The sequence below is a fragment of the Zootoca vivipara genome, chromosome 1 (assembly GCF_963506605.1).
Source record: "Zootoca vivipara chromosome 1, rZooViv1.1, whole genome shotgun sequence".
In the NCBI taxonomy this organism is placed as follows: domain Eukaryota; kingdom Metazoa; phylum Chordata; class Lepidosauria; order Squamata; family Lacertidae; genus Zootoca; species Zootoca vivipara.
Window position 1 is genome coordinate 118059321 of NC_083276.1, and position 20073 is coordinate 118079393.

At 43.2% G+C, this 20073-nt stretch overlaps 2 protein-coding genes across 4 annotated transcripts; both read right to left on the reverse strand.

The window, feature by feature from the left end:
* Positions 1-1873: 1873 nt before the first annotated feature.
* On the reverse strand, positions 1874-14301 carry KLHL23 (kelch like family member 23). Of its 2 annotated transcripts, XM_060281248.1 has the most exons (4): positions 13455-14301; positions 10192-11406; positions 5631-5783; positions 1874-4587 (listed from the first exon to the last, which is right to left on the reverse strand). In XM_060281248.1, exons 2-4 carry the CDS (start codon positions 11402-11404, stop codon positions 4241-4243), a joined length of 1713 nt encoding a protein of 570 aa, XP_060137231.1. In that variant the 5' UTR covers positions 11405-11406; positions 13455-14301; the 3' UTR covers positions 1874-4240. The 2 variants fall into 2 exon arrangements, with proteins under 2 accessions (XP_060137231.1, XP_034991622.1); XM_035135731.2 differs by having other exon boundaries at positions 10192-14301.
* Positions 14302-14392: 91 nt separating this feature from the next.
* On the reverse strand, positions 14393-20064 carry PHOSPHO2 (phosphatase, orphan 2). Of its 2 annotated transcripts, none has more exons than XM_035135744.2 (3): positions 20001-20064; positions 18573-18703; positions 14393-16944 (listed from the first exon to the last, which is right to left on the reverse strand). In XM_035135744.2, the coding sequence occupies exon 3, from the start codon at positions 16921-16923 to the stop codon at positions 16201-16203; it is 723 nt and encodes a 240-aa protein (XP_034991635.1). In that variant the 5' UTR covers positions 16924-16944; positions 18573-18703; positions 20001-20064; the 3' UTR covers positions 14393-16200. The 2 variants fall into 2 exon arrangements, with proteins under 2 accessions (XP_034991635.1, XP_034991644.1); XM_035135753.2 differs by having other exon boundaries at positions 19987-20027.
* Between the last annotated feature and the right edge of the window lie 9 nt (positions 20065-20073).

Genomic DNA, 20073 nt, shown 5'->3' on the forward strand with positions numbered 1-20073 from the left:
CGGCCCGGCCCACGAGGGCTGGGTTTCCGCGGCTCCCGCCTCCTGAATCCGGATCCTCGGAAGTTTCCCAGCGAGCTGTCAGGATGGTTTGCAAAGATCTCTCTCTCCACTGGCAAAGGAGCAGGAAGCGGGCGCGCACCGTGCAGCTCCAAATATGATCGTCTCTTGCGTGTGATTCTATGGCTAAACATCAGGAAGAACTTTCTGACAGTAAAAAAAATATTCAGGGTAAAGCCAGCCATGTTTGTTTTTTGTAGCATAGCACAGCTAAACTATCAATTTCGTAAAAGCGGGAAGTGACATCAGCCTCGCAGCCCGCATTGGAAGCTAGGTAATCAATAAAAAAAGTAAATAAAGCACCTCTCTGAGCATGTATGAAGTACACTTCTATGATTATTGATTGATCACAAGCTGCAGCACCCACCTGTTTGGCAATCGGGTACATATTTGGGCATATCTAATTTGACCTGTGATGATTAAGCGTAATCATTGCCCTGCTTTTCAGCTGCAGGCTATTATTCCCTTGCTCAGGTCAGTCAAACGGGATAGAACTCTTTTACCAGTAGTGTGAATTTTCATAGGAAAAATCAAAATGTTCCCATTAATATCAGATTGGTTATTGGAGATTTGGTGTACTGGATTTGTGGTTAAATTAACATACTTACCTACAGTCAGATATATAATAATAATAATAATAATTTATTATTTATACCCCTCCTATCTGGCTGGGTTTCCCCAGCCACTCTGGGCGGCTTCCAACTGAATATTAAAAACAGTACAGCATCAAACATTAAAAACTTACCTAAACAGGGCTGCCTTCAGTTGTCTTCTAAAAGTAAAATAGTTACTTATTGCCTTGGCATCTGCTGGGAAGGCGTTCCACAGGGCGGGTGCCACTACCGAGAAGGCCCTCTGTCTAGTTCCCTGTAACCTCACTTCTCGCAATGAGGGAACCGCCAGAAGGCCCTCGGTGCTGGATCTGTGTCCGGGCTGAATGGTGGGGGTGGAGACGCTCCTTCAGATATACAGGACCGAGGTCGTTTAGGGCTTTAAAGGTCAGTACCAACACTTTGAATTGTGCTCGGAAACGTACTGGGAGCCAATGTAGATCTCTCAGGACCGGTGTTATGTGGTCCCGGCGGCCACTCCCAGTCACTAGTCTAGCTGCCGCATTCTGGATTAATTGCAGTTTCCGGGTCACCTTCAATTGCAGTAGTCCAAGCAGGAGATAACCAGAGCATGCACCACTCTGGCGAGACAGTCTGCGGGCAGGTAGGGTCTCAGCCTGCATACCAGACGGAGCTGGTAGACGCCACCCTGGACACAGAATTAACCTGTGCCTCCATGGACAGCTGTGAGTCCAAAATGACTCCCAGGCTGCGCACCTGCTCCTTCAGGGGCACAGTTACCCCGTTTAGGACCAGGGAGTCCTCCCCACCTGCCCACCTCCTGTCCCCCAAAAACAGTACTTCTGTCTTGTCAGGATTCAACCTCAATCCGTTAGCCGCCATCCATCCTCCAACCACCTCCAGGCACTCACACAGGACCTTCACTGCCTTCACTGGTTCTGATTTAAAAGAAAGGTAGAGCTGGGTGTCATCTGCATACTGACGAACACCCAGCCCAAACCTCCTGATGATATCTCCCAGCGGCTTCATATAGATATTAAAAAGCATGGGGGAGAGAACAGAAATCTGAGGCACCCCACAAGTGAGTGCCCAGTGGTCTGAACAAATTCACTGAGAAATGGGGTTTATTTAGGCATTGGAACCTAAATGTACAAAAGGCACTATGGTGTGCTATTGATGTACTGTATTACGTAATTATACCCTACCCCACCCCCACCCCCAGACTGTAGCCAATAATATAATTATTTATTTGATCGCTTCTTGCAAGCATGTTGGCATGCTTGAGAAAAAATGGCCGAAGTTACTTCAAGGAAACGGTATTCTTCCCTCTTGGTCCTAAGCACATTTTGAGATGTACTACAGACAACTCCCATGTTAGGCACTACCAATATGTGAGCAATCATGCACATGCACACATCACCAAACCCTGAAGTGACCCAGGGTGAACCGGGGTGGAATAATGGGGTGTATGCAGGCTTTTTCAATTACAAACGATTTCACGGAAGCGAGTGATGACCCAGAATGCAAGCCCTGCACAAGTTGGGGGGGGGGTGCCTGTGTTTTCAGTGGGATAAGATATTAGATTAGTCTTCCCCCCCCCAAAGTTAATGAGCACATCTTGAAAAAGGGTTTCAAGTAGTGTATTCCTTATAATTTAGAAAACAGTGCAGCATTTTGTTTACTCCTGAAAGTAAATCACATTTTACAAATATTTATCAAATGCACAACATCCTTAATGTGAATTAAATATAAATTAAATATAAGCAAAAACAATAAATACAATTGTAACAAGAACCTGAAAGCTCTACATTCTAATTCTTTCCCACTTCTATAAATAATAATGACCAGAACAGTGGCACTCGCAGTTTGTAAACATTTATGCTGATGTCTCTTGCATTGTCATCCTGAAACTGGGGGTTCCTTTTCTTAGTGTTTGCTATCAATGTGCTGGTGAACTTAGCAACTTTTTTTGGAAATAAGAAAAGTACTGAAGTGATTATTACAGTGCTGGTACTTTTGAACTAAAATTCAAATACTACCGGGTAGTAATTCTTTTAAATTCTTGTGGCTGCTTTGCTCCACACCCTCTCCATGCCTGTGGTTGCCATGCTACCAGGAGTCAAGCCATTAGCATTATGGGCAAACCTGGACACATGGTTTGTCTTGCTCAAAGCCCCGCAATGAGCTGTAACCAAGGTTTGTGTCATCAGGGAAGACAAATAATGAACTCAGGTTTACATGTAATGCTAAGTCTGTAGCATAGGTGTCTGTAGCATGATAGCAGCAGGACCAGGACTAGGGTAGGAGTGAAGTGGCCATGACTTTCTAGATGCACTCTTGCTTGTTCATGGTAAGGCATAGTTTGGCTTAGCATTTGGTGCTATGTAAGCCAAATAAAGAAAAGGCGGCAACGTTTTATAAGCAGCTGGTTATCGTCAGTGACCTAGACCACAAATTCAATTGTTTACATTTTTTAAAGTCACTTTTAGATCGTCATTCTGAAAAACAAACGTGATATGCAAAAGTAGTTTTACAACTATGAAAGATAAACAATAGATTTCTAGTCCAAAATGCATTTGAAAAGCACATTGTTCAAATTTATAGGATAGGCAGTTATGTAATATACAAAAAGCGGGGTCTTCTGCCCAGTCAGATCCAAGAAAGTACCACTGCCTAACCTCGTATGACCCTAAAATTAGGGAGTTGTGCTCATTTACACACACACACCTATATTTTATTTTGATAGCTATTGTACCGTTCATACACAACGGCAACACAGTAGTACCATAAAATTAATAAAGGAGGTCAACCTGTAGCGTAGATGCCACCTATTGATTAGACACAAATTGTAGGCAGTGTCTGTCTCTCGGACAAAAATCCAAAAGCAACAGTAGCACAGTAACTATTTTAGGGCCAATTAAAAATATCACAAAATAGTGACCAACCTGCTGAGTTGTATGTTAAGCTCGAATGTTGTATGTTGAGCTTGTACGTTAAGCCAAACAACTTTCCAAATGTCAAGGGCAGAGTGGAAAAGGGGAGGGGGGAATTGTGCTGGGTATTAAGAGAAGCCCAAGTCTGCAGTTTGCTATTGTCAAGAGATAAACTGGAGATGTTATACCAGAGATGGAGAACCTCTCCCAGATGCTTTGGACTGCAGCACCTATCATCCATGACCATTAGTCATGCTGGTTGGGACGGATGAGACTTGGAGTTTAGCAAGGTTTAGGAAGGTCACAGATTCCCCCTCATACCTGTTTAACATTGGCTTTAAGACCATATTTGGTGCAAAAATAACTTGGTTTGCACACACACACAAAACCAATGTTTGTTCTCCCTTTAGAAATATAAAACCCTAACCCCCAACAGTTAATCAGATCTGGCTCTGGCAGCAATCAAACATTCACATTGCTTGTAGGGCAGAGAACAGTAGTAACAAAAGAAGTGGTAGCCCTTGTATCAACAATGTGGGAGCTTAACTGGAGTTGACGCACTACTAGGCTTAGTGTCAATAAAAGCCAAACGGAGTAGTGTTGCATAGTGACTGAATAACGTGTTTCCTCCATAGGCTAGGTCCCATCATTCCTCTAGGTTTGGGCTCCCTTATATTATTAGTTCCTTGTCCCATAAGTGGCATTTTCAACCTCTAGTACACTGTACAGGCAGACACAGCCATGCGAGCGCATAGAACTGGGGAGATTCCCCACAATTTCCCATGTATCGCATTCAGGATCGTATTTCTCAATGTTCTGCAAATACGACCCTTTGGAAGAGGAATAGCCTCCCGTCACATAGATGCATCCATTCATGACGACAGCGCCACACTCCATCCTTCTTTCTATCATATCAGCCTTCTGTTTCCATACATTCTGCTCTGGGTCATAGCAATCCGTGACCGTCGATTGTCCACCCACAAGGTACAGCTTGTTCTCCAATGCAATGGAACACAGCCCATATTCTACAGGTAAAACAGAGAGTGCTGAAAAACACTGAATAAGCATTTGAAGAAAAGGAAGGAAAAGGGCAGGCAGCAGGATAGCTCAGTTGGTTAGAGCATGGTGCTGATAATGCCAAGGTTGCAGGTTCGATCCTTGTATGGGACAGCTGCATATTCTTGCATTGCAGGGGGCTGGACTAGATGGTCCACAGGGGTCCCTTCTGTGGGAATGTTCAGGGAGGCAGGAGAGGATATATTGTTTATTAATATCCTTCCTAACTTGCGTTGGCAAGTTCTATAATTTAGCAGAGTTTTAACATTCCACTTTAAATGCACAGCGGGTAGCTGGTTGCAAGCTTGTTTAAGCTTCTCACTATAGATTCCTGGTAAGATCCCTTATTTCCCTCTTAAAAGAATAAACACGCCACAATCTTATTTAAGATATATAAAAGTAGTTTACTCACATCATCAGTTCACAGCTGGATCCCTGAAGGCAGACTTAGTTATGGATCTACCCCATATGGAAGCCACTGCAGCTCACACGATGAAAGGAAGATGGAGAAGGAAGGGATCTTACCAGGAATCTATAGTGAGAAGCTTAAACAAGCTTGCAACCAGCTACCCGCTGTGCGTTTAAAGGGGAATGCTAAAACTCTGCTAAATTATAGAACTTGCTAGCTCAAGTTAGGAAGGGTGTTATTAATAAACAATATATCCTCTCCTGCCTCCCTGAACATTCCCACACCTTCCAACTCTACAATCCCTAAATAGTAGAAATACAGCAAGACCAGAGTTTGAGGGTCATAATACAAAAGCACTGAAAAATACTGAACAGGCAGAAACAGCAAAGGAAGGGGAGCAGCAGGTTCTGTGAGTCAACAGTGGGCTCCCTGCAAGGAAGTGGGTTACTCAACAATGCAAGCTGGCTGTGAGCTTTTGAATGTTAACGTGTGGGTGCAAATCAGCAAAGCGGCTGCAGATATTTTTTTTGATGGAAGAAAAACAGGCAAATTGCTGCTTTTGGTAGGCAATTATTCAAACCACCAAGTGGGAGTAAAGCTTACCTGGATACGGACTGGTGGTGATGACATTCCATTCATTAATATTAGAGTGATAACTTTGAACTTTGTCGTAAGTGCAGCTTCCCCGATAACCGTAGTGACCTCCAGTGACATAGATAACTTCATTCAAGACACAGGCCGTGGCATTCCCAACCCCTAATTAATAAAACTGAAATTGTTAAAAAGCTTTAAAACTGAGTGACATTCACCATCAAGTTAGTAATACAACTAATATATAAATAATGGTACAATATATAAGCAATGGTGTATAAATAAGAGAACTATAAATTCAATATTTAAAATGATTTCATAATAAATTATACACTAAAGGCTGTTTCTGGTTCATCTTGAAGCTTTTCCAATAATTATATACGGTAGCTGCATTTGGTCACAGAGCTAGTTTTTTCAACGCTTAAGAAGAAACAAGGTAGGTATGGCAATATATTCTGCTGATCAAGCTTATAAGTGAGAATGCACAAGTTTGTATATTTTCATTTGAAATTTGTTGAGAAAGGCAACACAAGAACTTCACATGATTTAACAGAAGACAATAATATCCAAAACATTAAGAGAAATGTGCTCCTGATAATGAGTTATGAAAAAGCTAATAAGCACAATGAATACACTTGAAGCTTAAGCTACAGTGAAAGATTGTAGATTCAGGTAGGTAGCCGTGTTGGTCTGACGCAGTCAAAATAAAAATAATATAAATAATAAATTGTCCAGTAGCACCTCACATAGACCAACTAAGTTTGTTCTGGTATAGGCTTTCGTGTGCATGCACATATCTGAAGATGTGTGCATGCCCACGAAAGCTAATAATAATAATAAAAATTTATTATTTATACCCCGCCCATCTGGCTGGGTTTCCCCAGCCATTCTGGGCGGCTTCCAACAGAAATATTGTTGTTGTTTAGTCGTTTAGTCGTGTCCGACTCTTCGTGACTCCATGGACCATAGCACGCCAGGCACTCCTGTCTTGCACTGCCTCCCGCAGTTTGGTCAAACTCATGTTCGTAGCTTCGAGAACACTGTCCAACCATCTTGTCCTCTGTCGTCCCCTTCTCCTAGTGCCCTCAATCTTTCCCAACATCAGGGTCTTTTCCAAGGATTCTTCTCTTCTCATGAGGTGGCCAAAGTATTGGAGCCTCAGCTTCACGATCTGTCCTTCCAAGGAGCACTCAGGGCTGATTTCCTTAAGAATGGATAGGTTTGATCTTCTAGCAGTCCATGGGACTCTCAAGAGTCTCCTCCAGCACCATAATTCAAAAGCATCAATTCTTCGACGATCAGCCTTCTTTATGGTCCAGCTCTCACTTCCATACATCACTACTGGGAAAACCATAGCTTTAACTATACGGACCTTTGTTGGCAAAGTGATGTCTCTGCTTTTTAAGATGCTGTCTAGGTTTGTCATTGCTTTTCTCCCAAGAAGCAGGCGTCTTTTAATTTCGTGACTGCTGTCACCATCTGCAGTGATCAAGGAGCCCAAGAAAGTAAAATCTCTCACTGTCTCCATTTCTTCCCCTTCCATTTGCCAGGAGGTGATGGGACCAGTGGCCATGATCTTGGTTTTTTTGATGTTGAGCTTCAGACCATATTTTGCGCTCTCCTCTTTCACCCTCATTAAAAGGTTCTTTAATTCCTCCTCGCTTTCTGCCATCAAGGTTGTGTCATCTGCATATCTGAGGTTGTTGATATTTCTTCCGGCAATCTTAATTCCGGCTTGGGATTCATCTAGTCCAGCCTTTCGCATGATGAATTCTGCATATAAGTTAAATAAGCAGGGAGACAATATACAACCTTGTCGTACTCCTTTCCCAATTTTGAACCAATCAGTTGTTCCATATCCAGTTCTAACTGTAGCTTCTTGCCCCACATAGAGATTTCTCAGGAGACAGATGAGGTGATCAGGCACTCCCATTTCTTTAAGAACTTGCCATAGTTGGCTGTGGTCGACACAGTCAAAGGCTTTTGCATAGTCAATGAAGCAGAAGTAGACGTTTTTCTGGAACTCTCTAGCTTTCTCCATAATCCAGCGCATGTTTGCTATTTGGTCTCTGGTTCCTCTGCCCTTTCGAAATCCAGCTTGCACTTCTGGGAGTTCTCGGTCCACATACTGCCTAAGCCTGCCGTGTAGAATTTTAAGCATAACCTTGCTAGCGTGTGAAATGAGCGCAATTGTGCGGTAGTTGGAGCATTCTTTGGCACTGCCCTTCTTTGGAATTGGGATGTAGACTGATCTTCTCCAATCCTCTGGCCATTGCTGAGTTTTCCAAACTTGCTGGCATATTGGGTGTAGCACCTTAACAGCATCATCTTTTAAAATTTTAAATAGTTCAGCTGGAATATCATCACTTCCACTGGCCTTGTTATTAGCAGTGCTTTCTAAGGCCCATTTGACTTCACTCTCCAAGATGTCTGGCTCAAGGTCAGCAACCACACTACCTGGGGTGTATGAGACCTCCATATCTTTCTGGTATAATTCCTCTGTGTATTCTTGCCACCTCTTCTTGATGTCTTCTGCTTCTGTTAGGTCCATTCCACTTTTGTCCTTGATTATGGTAATCTTTGTACGAAATGTTCCTTTCATATCTCCAATTTTCTTGAACAGATCTCTGGTTTTCCCCATTCTATTGTTTTCCTCTATTTCTTTGCATTGCTCATTTAAGAAGACCCTCTTGTCTCTCCTTGCTGTTTTTTGGAAATCTGCATTCAGTTTCCTGTATCTTTCCCTATCTCCCTTGCATTTTGCTTGCCTCCTCTCCTCCGCTATTTGTAAGGCCTCGTTGGATAGCCATTTTGCTTTCTTGCATTTCCTTTTCCTTGGGATGGTTTTCGTTGCTGCCTCCTGTATAATGTTACGAGCCTCCATCCATAGTTCTTCAGGCACTCTGTCCACCAAATCTAAATCCTTAAACCTGTTCCTCACTTCCACTGTGTATTCATAAGGGATTTGATTCAGATTGTATCTTACTGGCCCTGTGGTTTTTCCTACTTTCTTCAGTTTAAGCTGGAATTTTGCTATAAGAAGCTGATGATCTGAGTTACAGTCAGCTCCAGGTCTTGTTTTTGCTGACTGTATAGAGCTTCTCCATCTTTGGCTGCAGAGAATATAATCAATCTGATTTCGATGCTGCCCATTTGGTGATATCCATGTGTAGAGTCGTCTCTTGTGTTGTTGGAAGAGAGTGTTTGTGATGACCAGCTTGTTCTCTTGACAGAATTCTATTAGCCTTTGCCCTGCTTCATTTTGAACTCCAAGGCCAAACTTGCCAGTTGTTCCTTTTATCTCTTGATTCCCTACTTTAGCATTCCAATCCCCTGTAATGAGAAGAACATCCTTCTTTGGTGTCATTTCTAGAAGTTGTTGTAGGTCTTCATAGAATTGGTCAATTTCACTTTCTTCAGCAACGGTAGTTGGTGCATAAACTTGGATTACTGTGATGTTAAAAGGTCTGCCTTGGATTCGTATCGAGATCATTCTGTCATTTTTGAGATTGCATCCCATTACAGCTTTTGCCACTCTTTTGTTGACTATGAGGGCCACTCCATTTCTGCTACAGGATTCTTGCCCACAGTAGTAGATATGATAGTCACCCGAACTGAATTCGCCCATTCCCTTCCATTTTAGTTCACTGATGCCCAGGATGTCGATATTTATTCTTGTCATCTCATCTATTTCTAACAGAAATATTAGAATACACTAATTTCTTAAAGATTAAAAGCTTCCCTAAACAGGGCTGCCTTCAGATGTCCTCTAAAAGTCTGGTAGTTATACCAGAATAAACTTAGTGAAAGATTGTGTTGGAGCAGAAATTCCGTTGTAATAGTCAAACAAAAATTCCAAGTGAAAAAATGCAACTGACAATTCACTCAAGCAATTGCATCTCAAACATTTCTTTTCATGGGCAGAAGGCTGTTATGTTATGATCAGGCTGTCTTTTAAAAGCTTGAACGAAAAAATAAATTGTGTATCCTAGGGAAGAGGGAGAAAAAATATTCGTTGATTTTTAAAAGACACATGCGAAAATACAAATAAGCATGCAATACGCCATCTTAAAAAGCAGAGACATCACCTTGCCGACAAAGGTCCGTATAGTTAAAGCTATGGTTTTCCCAGTAGTGATGTATGGAAGTGAGAGCTGGACCATAAAGAAGGCTGATTGCCGAAGAATTGATGCTTTTGAATTATGGTGCTGGAGGAGACTCTTGAGAGTCCCATGGACTGCTAGAAGATCAAACCTATCCATTCTTAAGGAAATCAGCCCTGAGTGCTCCCTGGAAGGACAGATCGTGAAGCTGGGGCTCCAATACTTTGGCCACCTCATGAGAAGAGAAGAATCCTTGGGAAAGACCCTGATGTTGGGAAAGATTGAGGGCACTAGGAGAAGGGGACGACAGAGGACAAGATGGTTGGACAGTGTTCTCGAAGCTACGAACATGAGTTTGACCAAACTGCGGGAGGCAGTGCAAGACAGGAGTGCCTGGCGTGCTATGGTCCATGGGGTCACGAAGAGTCGGACACGACTAAACGACTAAACAACAACAACACGCCACTTACCTTTAATCATGTTTGCAATAGGGACCCATATCTTTTTTAAAGGGTCATAGAATTCTGCTTCTTCAGCTGGGGCCCCTTTTCTGTAACCCCCTAAAGCATAGATGCAGCCATTCAAGGTAACTGTGCAGTGGTAGTACCTTGCATTAAGCATAGGGCAGCCTTCAACCCATTCATCGGCTTCACAGTTGTATATCCACATTACATCAAGGGATTCTATATTGTCTGTTCTATAGCCGCCTGTCACATAAATGTTGGGTCCCAGACTAGCAACTGCATAACTTTCCCTCGCGTGGTCCGGCATGTCAGCTCTCTGGATCCAGACATCGGTGACTGGATCCCATGCATGCACCTCAGATAAAGGATGCCAGTAGTATCCCCCAATCACGTACATAACAGCCGTAGACCTCGTAGAAATTGCTTTTGTGTTGGGGCGCAACGCGTTGTGTATTAGAGACCGGATCTTGTTTTCATTCAGCCGGCATTTCTTGTGCAAGCTTAAAGCTGACCTCAGATACATTTCATCTAAATCTGCTTCGAGGCAGCTCAGCAGATCATAAATGCACTCAGCTCTTTTTTCCACGTCGTAGGCTACCCACTTAACAATGGGTTCCACGGCTGCCTCCTCTTTCCAAAGGCCGAGATTCTTTCTGGAGAGAATAAACTGGAGCTTCTCGCTGCTGATTTCCAAAAACTCTTCCTGTGCCCACACCTCATCAAATCTCGATAACAATATCCTTCTAGATTCCTTCTCCAGCTCTGAGCAGACGTGGTATTCTGCAAAGGAGTGCATTCCTAGGCAGTTGTCGACATCTAAGTGCCGTATCAGAAACCGCTCGCAGGCTTTTTTCACCGAGGCAAACTGAAGGAGGTCTGCTGCTTGGAGAAGGCTTTGGACATTTCTCTTTGTTATTTGAATCTCTGATGTGTAAGCGTAAATCACCAGGGATTCCAGTATTGTGGGACTGAGCCCAGAAAGTTCGACCTGGTTCTTAGTCTTCTCCTTCATGTCAGAGGTGAACATGGCCTTGAAATAGTTGCTGCAGGCAGCTAGCACAGCTTTATGGCAATGGAAAACCATGCCTGATGCACACTGAAGGGCAATATCAGTGAATACACCTTCAAGGTAGAATGTTCTGAATGCATCCAAGAACTCCACAGGATGAGAGCCGTCTTTGTATATATAGGTATATTCTTCCTGCTCAGTCAATGCCATCTCTGCAATAAAATGTCAAGAAATGGTAAAGCAATGAAGATTGTAGAGCCTTCTGTAAGCCCTACTGAATAAATAAACAGTGGTGCCTTGGTTTTCGAATGTAATCTGTTCTGGAAGACCGTCCGAGTTCCGAAACGTTCGAAAACCGAGGTGCAAGGGGCGGCCTGCAAATTTAATAGAGAAAATTTGGGGGGGGGGACTCAGCAGAAGCCGGTTGACTTCTGAGGTGCATTCGAAAATGGAATCATTTACTTCTGCATTTTCGGTGTTCAAAACATTTGACTTCCGAGACGTTTGCAAAACAAGGTACCACTATATTCTTTTTGGGCTTATCCATACTGTTGTTTAATGGAGACATTAAGCTTCCTGTAGCTCCAATTCTCTGTGATGCTCTTTGATGCTCTCCTCCAAATCACTGTCCTCCCACACTTCTCCTTCAATCCAGATGTTCTCATACCAGGGGTACTCCAAAAAGGAGAAGGTATAAGACAATCCACATCTGGCTCCCACAATATAGTAGAGTCCGTAAGGCGTAAAATACAAAGAGCTAAGTCTAGTGTTAGGTAACAAGAAGTAAATGAGGTGTAAATAAGTAAATGCACACTTGTGGAAGAATGGCCTCATAATCTTCTTCTTTATCTAGTTTCAGTATAAATTGCCTTATTTGGACATCATCTCAATGTCTTGCCATATTTTAGATCTTATTTATTCTTATTCTTTCTGACTTTTAGAAGATATCTGAAGGCCCTGTTTAGGTAAGTTTTAAATGTTTGCTGGTATTTTTAATATTCTGTTGGGAGCAGCCCAGAGTGGCTGGGGAGACCCAGCCAGATGGGCGGGGTATAAATAATAAATTATTAAAATTATTAAATGTTTTTTTTAAAAAAAAAATGAAAAGTTTTTAAAAATATATATTGTATTTTTCCATAGCTCACCGTCGCCATCTAGTGTCACATTTGTATAATGCAACTTTACAGCACCCTTGGAACATTTTATTTGCAGCCCTGTAACCTACTGGATTCAATGGGGCTTCTTCCCCCATTAAGTGGGATTGCAACGTCTCTTCCTTAGGATCACAGGATGCAGCACCACACACGAGAGCGCAGGAAAGTCTGGACTCGTGCTGCTATGTACGCATTCAAAAGCACAGCGCCTCCCAGGGCCGGATTTTGGTTTGATGAGGCCCTAAGCTACTGAAGGTAATGGAGCCCTTTATATGTCCAGCTGTCCTTTGTCAATAACAAATTGTCGCTTTTTTGTGTTGAATATATGCTATATGGTAATTTATGAACCTAAAAGGTATCTAAAGCCATTTGCACATAACAAAATATGTATTTTATCAAAGTCATCGTTGAACTGAAATACAATTAAGAAGAAGTATATTAATAGTGAAATACAATTAAGAAGTATATTAATAGTGAAATAATTATTAAGCTCTAACTTAAAATGATTTTTTATCCATAACAAACTTAATAATGCAACACACTGGCATTTGGCAATAACAAAAGTTGCTTTAGAAACACAATTTACAAAGACTCATAATTTTTTTTTGGGGGGGGGAGGCCCTGAGATAGTGGGGCCCTAAGCCTTGTTTAGCTTATGCGTAAATCCGAAACTGGCGCCTGCAGACAAAAGCCAGCAGTTTCTCTTGCACCGGCAGCGAGACAAAAGGAGAACACGGGGAACCAATTCGAAGTCACGCGTTTGCCGCGTTTCGTTCTGTGCGCTCGGGAAGAAGACTAGTGTGGGGGGGGGGAGGGAAATCCCTCGCCTTGCCTTCGATAGGAAACGGGCGAGGAGGGCTCGGTTTGGGAAGCGAAGGTTGTCGCCTCTCCAGACGATAGCTGCCAAGTTATCCCTTTTTTACAGGGATTTTCCCTTATGCTGAATAGGCTTCCTCGCGAGAAAAGGGAAAACTTGGCAGCTATGCGAGTCCAGACATTTCCAAAGGCCCAGGGCCGCGTGCGTGACACAAACAGGCACCTGTATCGTGACGGACAGACACCCCGCCCCCGCCCCCCACAGCGGCGCGCGGTGTGCGGAGACCCACCTGCTCTCCTCCACGCGGGGCGAGGCGCGCGCCCGCTTCCCGAAAAAATAAAAAAAAAGCGAGGAGGGTCGAGCCGTGAGGGGGAGGAAATAAGCGAAGCGTCTATCGCCTCAGGCTGCTCCCCTCAGGATGGCCCTTGTGCGCGCATGGAGGGGGGCGGGCGGGCCCTGCCATCATAGGGGTTGCTGCTGGAGAGACCCCGCCCGTGCCTCGTCCGCTCTTCTGACCAACGCCGCCCGAGGGGGTCCTGCAAAAAGGGCTCGCGGCGCGTCGGCTGCTGCTGCTGCCTCCGCCGCCGCGCGACCGGTTGCAATTCTCCCGCCAGTGTGCGCGTGTCGGAAGTATTGGCCGCGGATCTTTCAGGGAAAGCAAACGCGGCGGCGCTTTACTCCTCCGGCGCGACCCTTTGACCTGACCATCTTTGGGAAGAAGAAGAAGAGGCGCTCCGTTGGCGCTGCTTGCCAAGCTGTCCGCGAGCAGATGGCCTGCACAGCAGCTCCTATTTTGGTGCCTCGGCTGCCTCTCCCTCCGCCCCCCAAGGTCGTCCCCACCCGCTGCTCCCGGGAGGCTGAAGGCAACGAGGCCCTTTTAATAGCTTCTGCCTCAGGTTTCCCAGCTGACTTGGGAGCAGTGGGGCTTGCTATAGATAGAGGGGGCTTGAGGGGAGTGTGGCAGTGCCGGATTGACGTATACGCTAAACAAGCTGACTCTTGGGGGGCCCCAAATTTTAAAAAGGAATTTAAAGGAAGAAAAAAAACCCTGATTGTACATTTCCAAAATATAAGATTAAAAAAACAAATAAAATAAAACCTACATAAGTGCAACAATCTCTTTGAGTATCTCTGTAATATCAGATCTGTTTATACAAATGCAGGTTGCTTCTGTTTATTTCCACTGCAGCAAGATTTTACATGAAAGCAAAAGACCTCAAACTGTAATGTAGTTGCTTAATAAAATATTTAATTAAGTATTCTTTATATAAGCATGGATCCTTAAATACAAAACTACAAACAGGATAAATTAAATTTATATCTTTCTTATTTTTTAAAGAATATACATACTCCAAAAATTGCAGCAGGCACATTGTATGCAGACAAAATAACAACTGGGCAAGAAATGGATCTTCAAGGAAATCCACTGATCACTGTATCTCAGTATTTGAATTTTAGCAGATTGCTAAGTAAACTCTTCAAAGGGAAGTTTGCCACCAAATTGCTAGAATCTGGAAGCCTACCAAGTTATGCTCTTTACTCTTTGTGTATGCTTTCAAAAACTGGAAGGAAAACCAATTTATCTAAAAAAAAATTCCACATTTTAAGCAAAACATTTTAACACAATCACCTTTCACAATAGGGTAAAAGGGTCAACACAATACTGTTCATCAACATATGCCACTTTTCAAACCCTTCATTTCAGACACACCATTCTAATGCTAATAAAATGCCATAGGAAGATGGACCACAAACTCCTGGGTAATATCCTCAGATGTATTACAAAGAGGTACACAACATGGTGTCTCAGTAACAGGGACTTTCATTAAGATGCATCAAAATCGGATTGATGCATTCTCCTTTCCAACATTATCATACACAGGACACTCATTTTAGCAAAACTGACTTGCTTTAAGGCTGCAATCCTATGCACACATACATGGAAGTAAATCCTATTGAAATTAGCAAGAATTAATTCCAAGCAAACATGGAAGGCTGCATTTATACGAAGCACCTTTTTACCTGTTACGAGGAGTACATTTTATCATTCCATCATCTCTTTTAATTTCTTCACAGGGCATATGCAGTTAAAGCAGACACTGCATGGGCACGTGAAGTCGGACAACACGAAGCAACCTTCAAGTGTTGCCCACATTTATTCCTTGTTAATGCTGCCAACACATGCCACCGACTTTCACTTTGTGATTAGTGATTGATACTGAATTATGCCTGCTGTTTGCTAAATAATGTAAGAGAGCCACATTGGGACGAGATGCGTGGAGAAATGGTGCAACAAAATTAGCCCCCGTTTCTAGGCTGATTTTGTGGCTAAGGGAAGCAACTCTCCCCCAAGAAAGAGCATCAGAAGGTTATACAGAAATGGCTTGTTACTCACATACAGTGTGGAAGTTTTACGTTTCTTGCAAATAGCAGCTGAATTATAATGGTTCCAAGGGGCTCCAGGTGAGGGATGTTCACAAGACCAAAAGCCAAAGCCGCATCCCACATGATATTGACAATCTTTTAATAGTTAGCTCATAGGGATACCTATCATATCATCTTAAATGGATAGCTGTTGCTGAACGTGCCACCAGGGTACCATAGTGCAACGTTAGCTATAGCTCTTGCTGCATTTCTCCTCTCCATCAGATAATTAGAGGGAGACACTTTCTATATCTCATAAAACATACCCTACCGGCAGCTTATCTCATGTAACATAGCTATTGCATGACAACTACATTTAACGACGCCTTCCAGTGCAATCCTGTACATGTCTACTCAGAAGTAAGCCCTCTAGAGTTCAACGGGACTTGCTGGTAAGTGTCTATAGCACTGCAACCTTCGGTATCTGCTTCTCTTTTTTTGATGAATTTCCCTCCTTTCTCAGGAACCCCCACCCCACCGAGTTTGCACAAGGGAAGACAATGAATCAAAGTAGCATAAACAAAGTGTTTTCCCCCCTAACATTCATAAAGAAACGATTCTGCTGTGAGAAGATTCAGAGAGCACCACCCATTTCCCAGTATTAATTAGTTCTATCCTTTTGTAAGTACTTCTAAGTAGGCCAGTATCTCAAATCCAGATGACCAGACGACAACCGATGCCTCCAAGGGAACAAGATTCTGAGACAACTGAGAAATCAAGCTCTCCAACATATACCCTTGTCTTGGCATAACAACATCACTTTTTTTTAAACACATTACTGGGCACAGGTCATTCCCACCATCACCTATATATATCACTTGTGAGTATTTCACCTTGGGCTTTAAATGTCCTAAAAATTCTTCCAAGACTTTTCTCTTGCAGAGGTTTATAGGACACTTTGCACAATCATGAGCGTGACAATTCTGCACAGTGAGAGAGCCACAGTCATTGAAACTTGCGGGATTTGTAAACACTTCATCAAATACTTGAGATACATCAGCGGCTTTTAAAATCCAATCAATAAATATTGCATTGGAATCCGATATAATTATGCAGTCAAAAAAGTCTTTGTGCTTGCCAATAAAATCTAGCAGCTCTTTCATTCCTGCAGTAAAAGGGATTGCTGTCATAGCTCTTTTCATCTCATCTTCTCTTATGCCAATGTCCCCCAGGTATCTGAAGACTCTGCCCATATATTCTGTCCAGTATCCTTTTCGATAGGAATTTTTTATTTCATCAGGAAGCTTGGAAGCTGGTGCACATTTCACAATCCAAGTATCACTGTTTTCATCTACAACTGTATGGTCAAAATCAAAAACCAGAAGAGCCTTCATTGTTGTTGGATAAATATAAACCTGGAAATGAGAAAGAATTATTTGCTTAAGTATGCTATTGCTGTATTATATTATAGTTTGACCATGATCTTAGAAATGCAATTATGCTGGAAAAAATATTGTCTCTTATTCAGAAATCAGGTTGTGTATGGCAGTAATTTAAGCGTGCTTTTGAAAGTATTGCAATCTACAATATCCTATGATATGAAACCCATTTGGAATATGCAAATGTGTGTGACCTGAAGTGGACACACACAAAGATGCACACATGCATGTTGCAATGCCACGTGTACATCACAAAAGGTAGATAATCTAATAGCAGAGCAACACAATGGTACTCACTAGCTGACACTGATGTTTGAAATCTGAATTCATTGGAGGGTGTGGGACAAAAAGCAGTTTCCCCCAATATGAATGCAGATCCCTTTGCAATAGCTGTACATAAAGAGAGACAAGACTACTTGCATTAGCATCCTAGTCTATCTCTAAGGAGCTCAAGGCGACATACTCTTCTCCCTCCTATTTTATCATCACAATAACCTGTGAGATAGAGTAGGCTTAGAGATAATGGCTATAATGAGCAAGTGAGCTTCAGGGAAGACTGAGGATTTGAACCCAGAACTCACCAGTACAATTCCAACACTAAGAATGTGATGCTAACGTCTTTTTCTATTTAGACAAAATAACATACAGTAATGTAATAATGACAGAATTACACAAATTGTATATCTAAGTGTCAGAAGACCCTAGTAGTGGATCAGAAGGGCTGCTTTTAGACGGGATTATGACATCAAATGCCAGGAGCTGGAAGAAGAGCACCTCCCATACCAACATGTCATTAATTATATTGTACTTAATTGGAAGCCACTTTGGGAGTCAATTTTGGCTTAAAAGCAGGGTATAAATATAAACACACACATAAATATTGTGCCAGCTATTGACTTAGTACATAAACACAAAGCAGAATTTTGGCGATGCTTCCGTTTTCATTGAAAGATTATCGGGCTGCAATTCTAAACACATTGTCAGTAGTAGTTATCTTTGAATCTTTGAGCCAAGTTGCTTAGAATCTTGCTCTTCATCCCAGTAGAACCATTATAAAGCACTGCTTGGTTGAACATGAATAATTTGGAGACAGTGCAAGACAAAAACAGATCAAGAAAATAAATATGCATTCATACAATTGCATAAAGTAAGATGATCCACACTCGACTCTGAACTGCTTTTGCGTTCTTTAGACACAGGTAGAGGGTTTTAAGTGACAGTGTTCACCTATATGGAGTCATTTTTTTGCAATCATTGTGTGCTCACATGCGCAGGACTTTTATTAAGAGATGAGTAGTGGCACCTTTTTTTTTTAAGCCAAAGAAAAGTACTGAACACAGGCAACGAACAGGGAGGCGATTTAACCTCACTTCCCATTCCCTGTTTATCAACATAAACTGCATGTAAACATCCTCAGCCCCCTGAACACCTTGCAATCTCTGCAGCAAATGATACTTGCATTTAGGGATAAACATTTCACTGTGAGGGCAAGCAGTTGACAGGCCTCTGGCATGCACAGTTCTTCATTCAGCTGGCAGCCCTGCTCTTCCTAAGCAGCAGACAGTTTGGGTCAGTGCTCAACATTAGAACACTACAGTATTTACCTTGTCCTGAGGGGAAGGAAGAAACAGTAGGCGACAGAAACAGTCTGGTAAGCTGCTCCACTATTCAGCTCCCTCCCAGCAGTGCCCAAGCAAGCTGCTGTCTGAAGCTTTCCATCGCTGCCGCCACAGATCTAGTTAGAAAGAGAGGAAAGAAGAGACAAGGAAATTCAGAAGGACGTTGACAAGCTGGAACGTGTGCAGAGAAGGGCAACCGAGAGGATCAGGTTCTGGAAACCAAGTCTTGTGAGGAACGGTTGAGGGAGTTGGGTATGTGCAAGCTGGATAAGAAGAGAGGAGATAGGACAGCCACCTCCAACTATCTCAAGGGCTGTCACATGCAAGACGGAAGGAGATGGTTTTCTCCAGTGGGTAGGACCCCCAAACCAATGGCTTCAAATTACAAAGAAAGGAGAACTGCCATTACAGGGTGATATACAATTTTAATAAGTAAATGAAAATAATAACATTAGGACCAGGGCTGGATTTAGGTTTGATGAGGCCCTAAGCTACTGAAGGTAATGGGGCCCTTTATATGTCCAGCTGTCCTTTGTCAACAACAAATGGTCGCTGTTTTTTATGTTGAATATATGATATATGGTAATTTATGGACCTAATAGGTTTCTAAAGCCATTTTCCACTGTTGCTGTATGTAGGTTTTATTTCATTTGGTTTTTATCTTATATTTTGTAAATGTGCATCCAATTGGTTTTTTTTCCTTTAAATTTTTTTGGCCCCCCAAGAGCATAGCTGCCAAGTTATCCCTTTTTTAAAGGGATTTTCCCTTATGCTGAATAGGCTTCCTCGCAAGAAAAGGGAAAACTTGGCAGCTATGCCCAAGAGAGTGGGGCCCAAAGCTATAGCTTGTTTAGCTTATATGTAAATCCGGCATTGATTAGGACATCAGGAATAACTTTCTGACAGTAAGAGCTGTTCGGACAGTGAAGCAGACTCTACTTCCTTGGAGGGTTTTTTTAAAGCAGACGTTGGATGCTTGGCTGGAGATTCCTGCAATGCAGGGGGTTGGGCTAGATGACCCTCGGGGCCCCTTCCGCCTCTCTATAATAACTGGGCAAACGAGCGCCAAGCAAGCGTCTTAATCGCAGCCATCATCAGAGTCCCACACACACGGCAAAGGGGGGAAAGCCTGCGCGGAGGAGACCCTTTCCCCGTCCTTTCCCCTCCCCTCCCCACCCCGCCACCCCACATCCACCCAACCCGGGTCGTCTTCCTACGGCTTGGGGCCGCCTGCGGGCCGGAGCCCGGCGGAAGCACGGAGGACTAGGCGGAGGGACCGGCTGAGCGGCGGGAGGGGCCGCCGCGCACGCGCGCGGAGGAGGAGGGGGGGTAAATAGCTGCAACAGCAAACAACAACAACCGCGGCCGCCGCTTCAGCAGCAGCAGCGACTCGGCTCACCCGGCCGCACTGACCTGCAACGTCTCCTTCGAAGCCGGGTCACGTGAGTGGCGCCCGGACAACTCTCGCGCCGCCTCCGCCTCAGGA

Bases quoted from the DNA above. Each gene is read 5' to 3' on its own strand.
- KLHL23 (XM_060281248.1), bottom strand. From the start codon at position 11,404: ATGGCATTGACTGAGCAGGAAGAATATACCTATATATACAAAGACGGC. The intron at 5,784-10,191 runs GTAAGTGGCGTG...TTTATTAATTAG, and splicing joins TATTGCAAACATGATTAAAG to GGGTTGGGAATGCCACGGCC. The intron at 4,588-5,630 runs GTAAGCTTTACT...TTTTACCTGTAG, and splicing joins CACCACCAGTCCGTATCCAG to AATATGGGCTGTGTTCCATT.
- PHOSPHO2 (XM_035135744.2), bottom strand. From the start codon at position 16,923: ATGAAGGCTCTTCTGGTTTTTGATTTTGACCATACAGTTGTAGATGAA.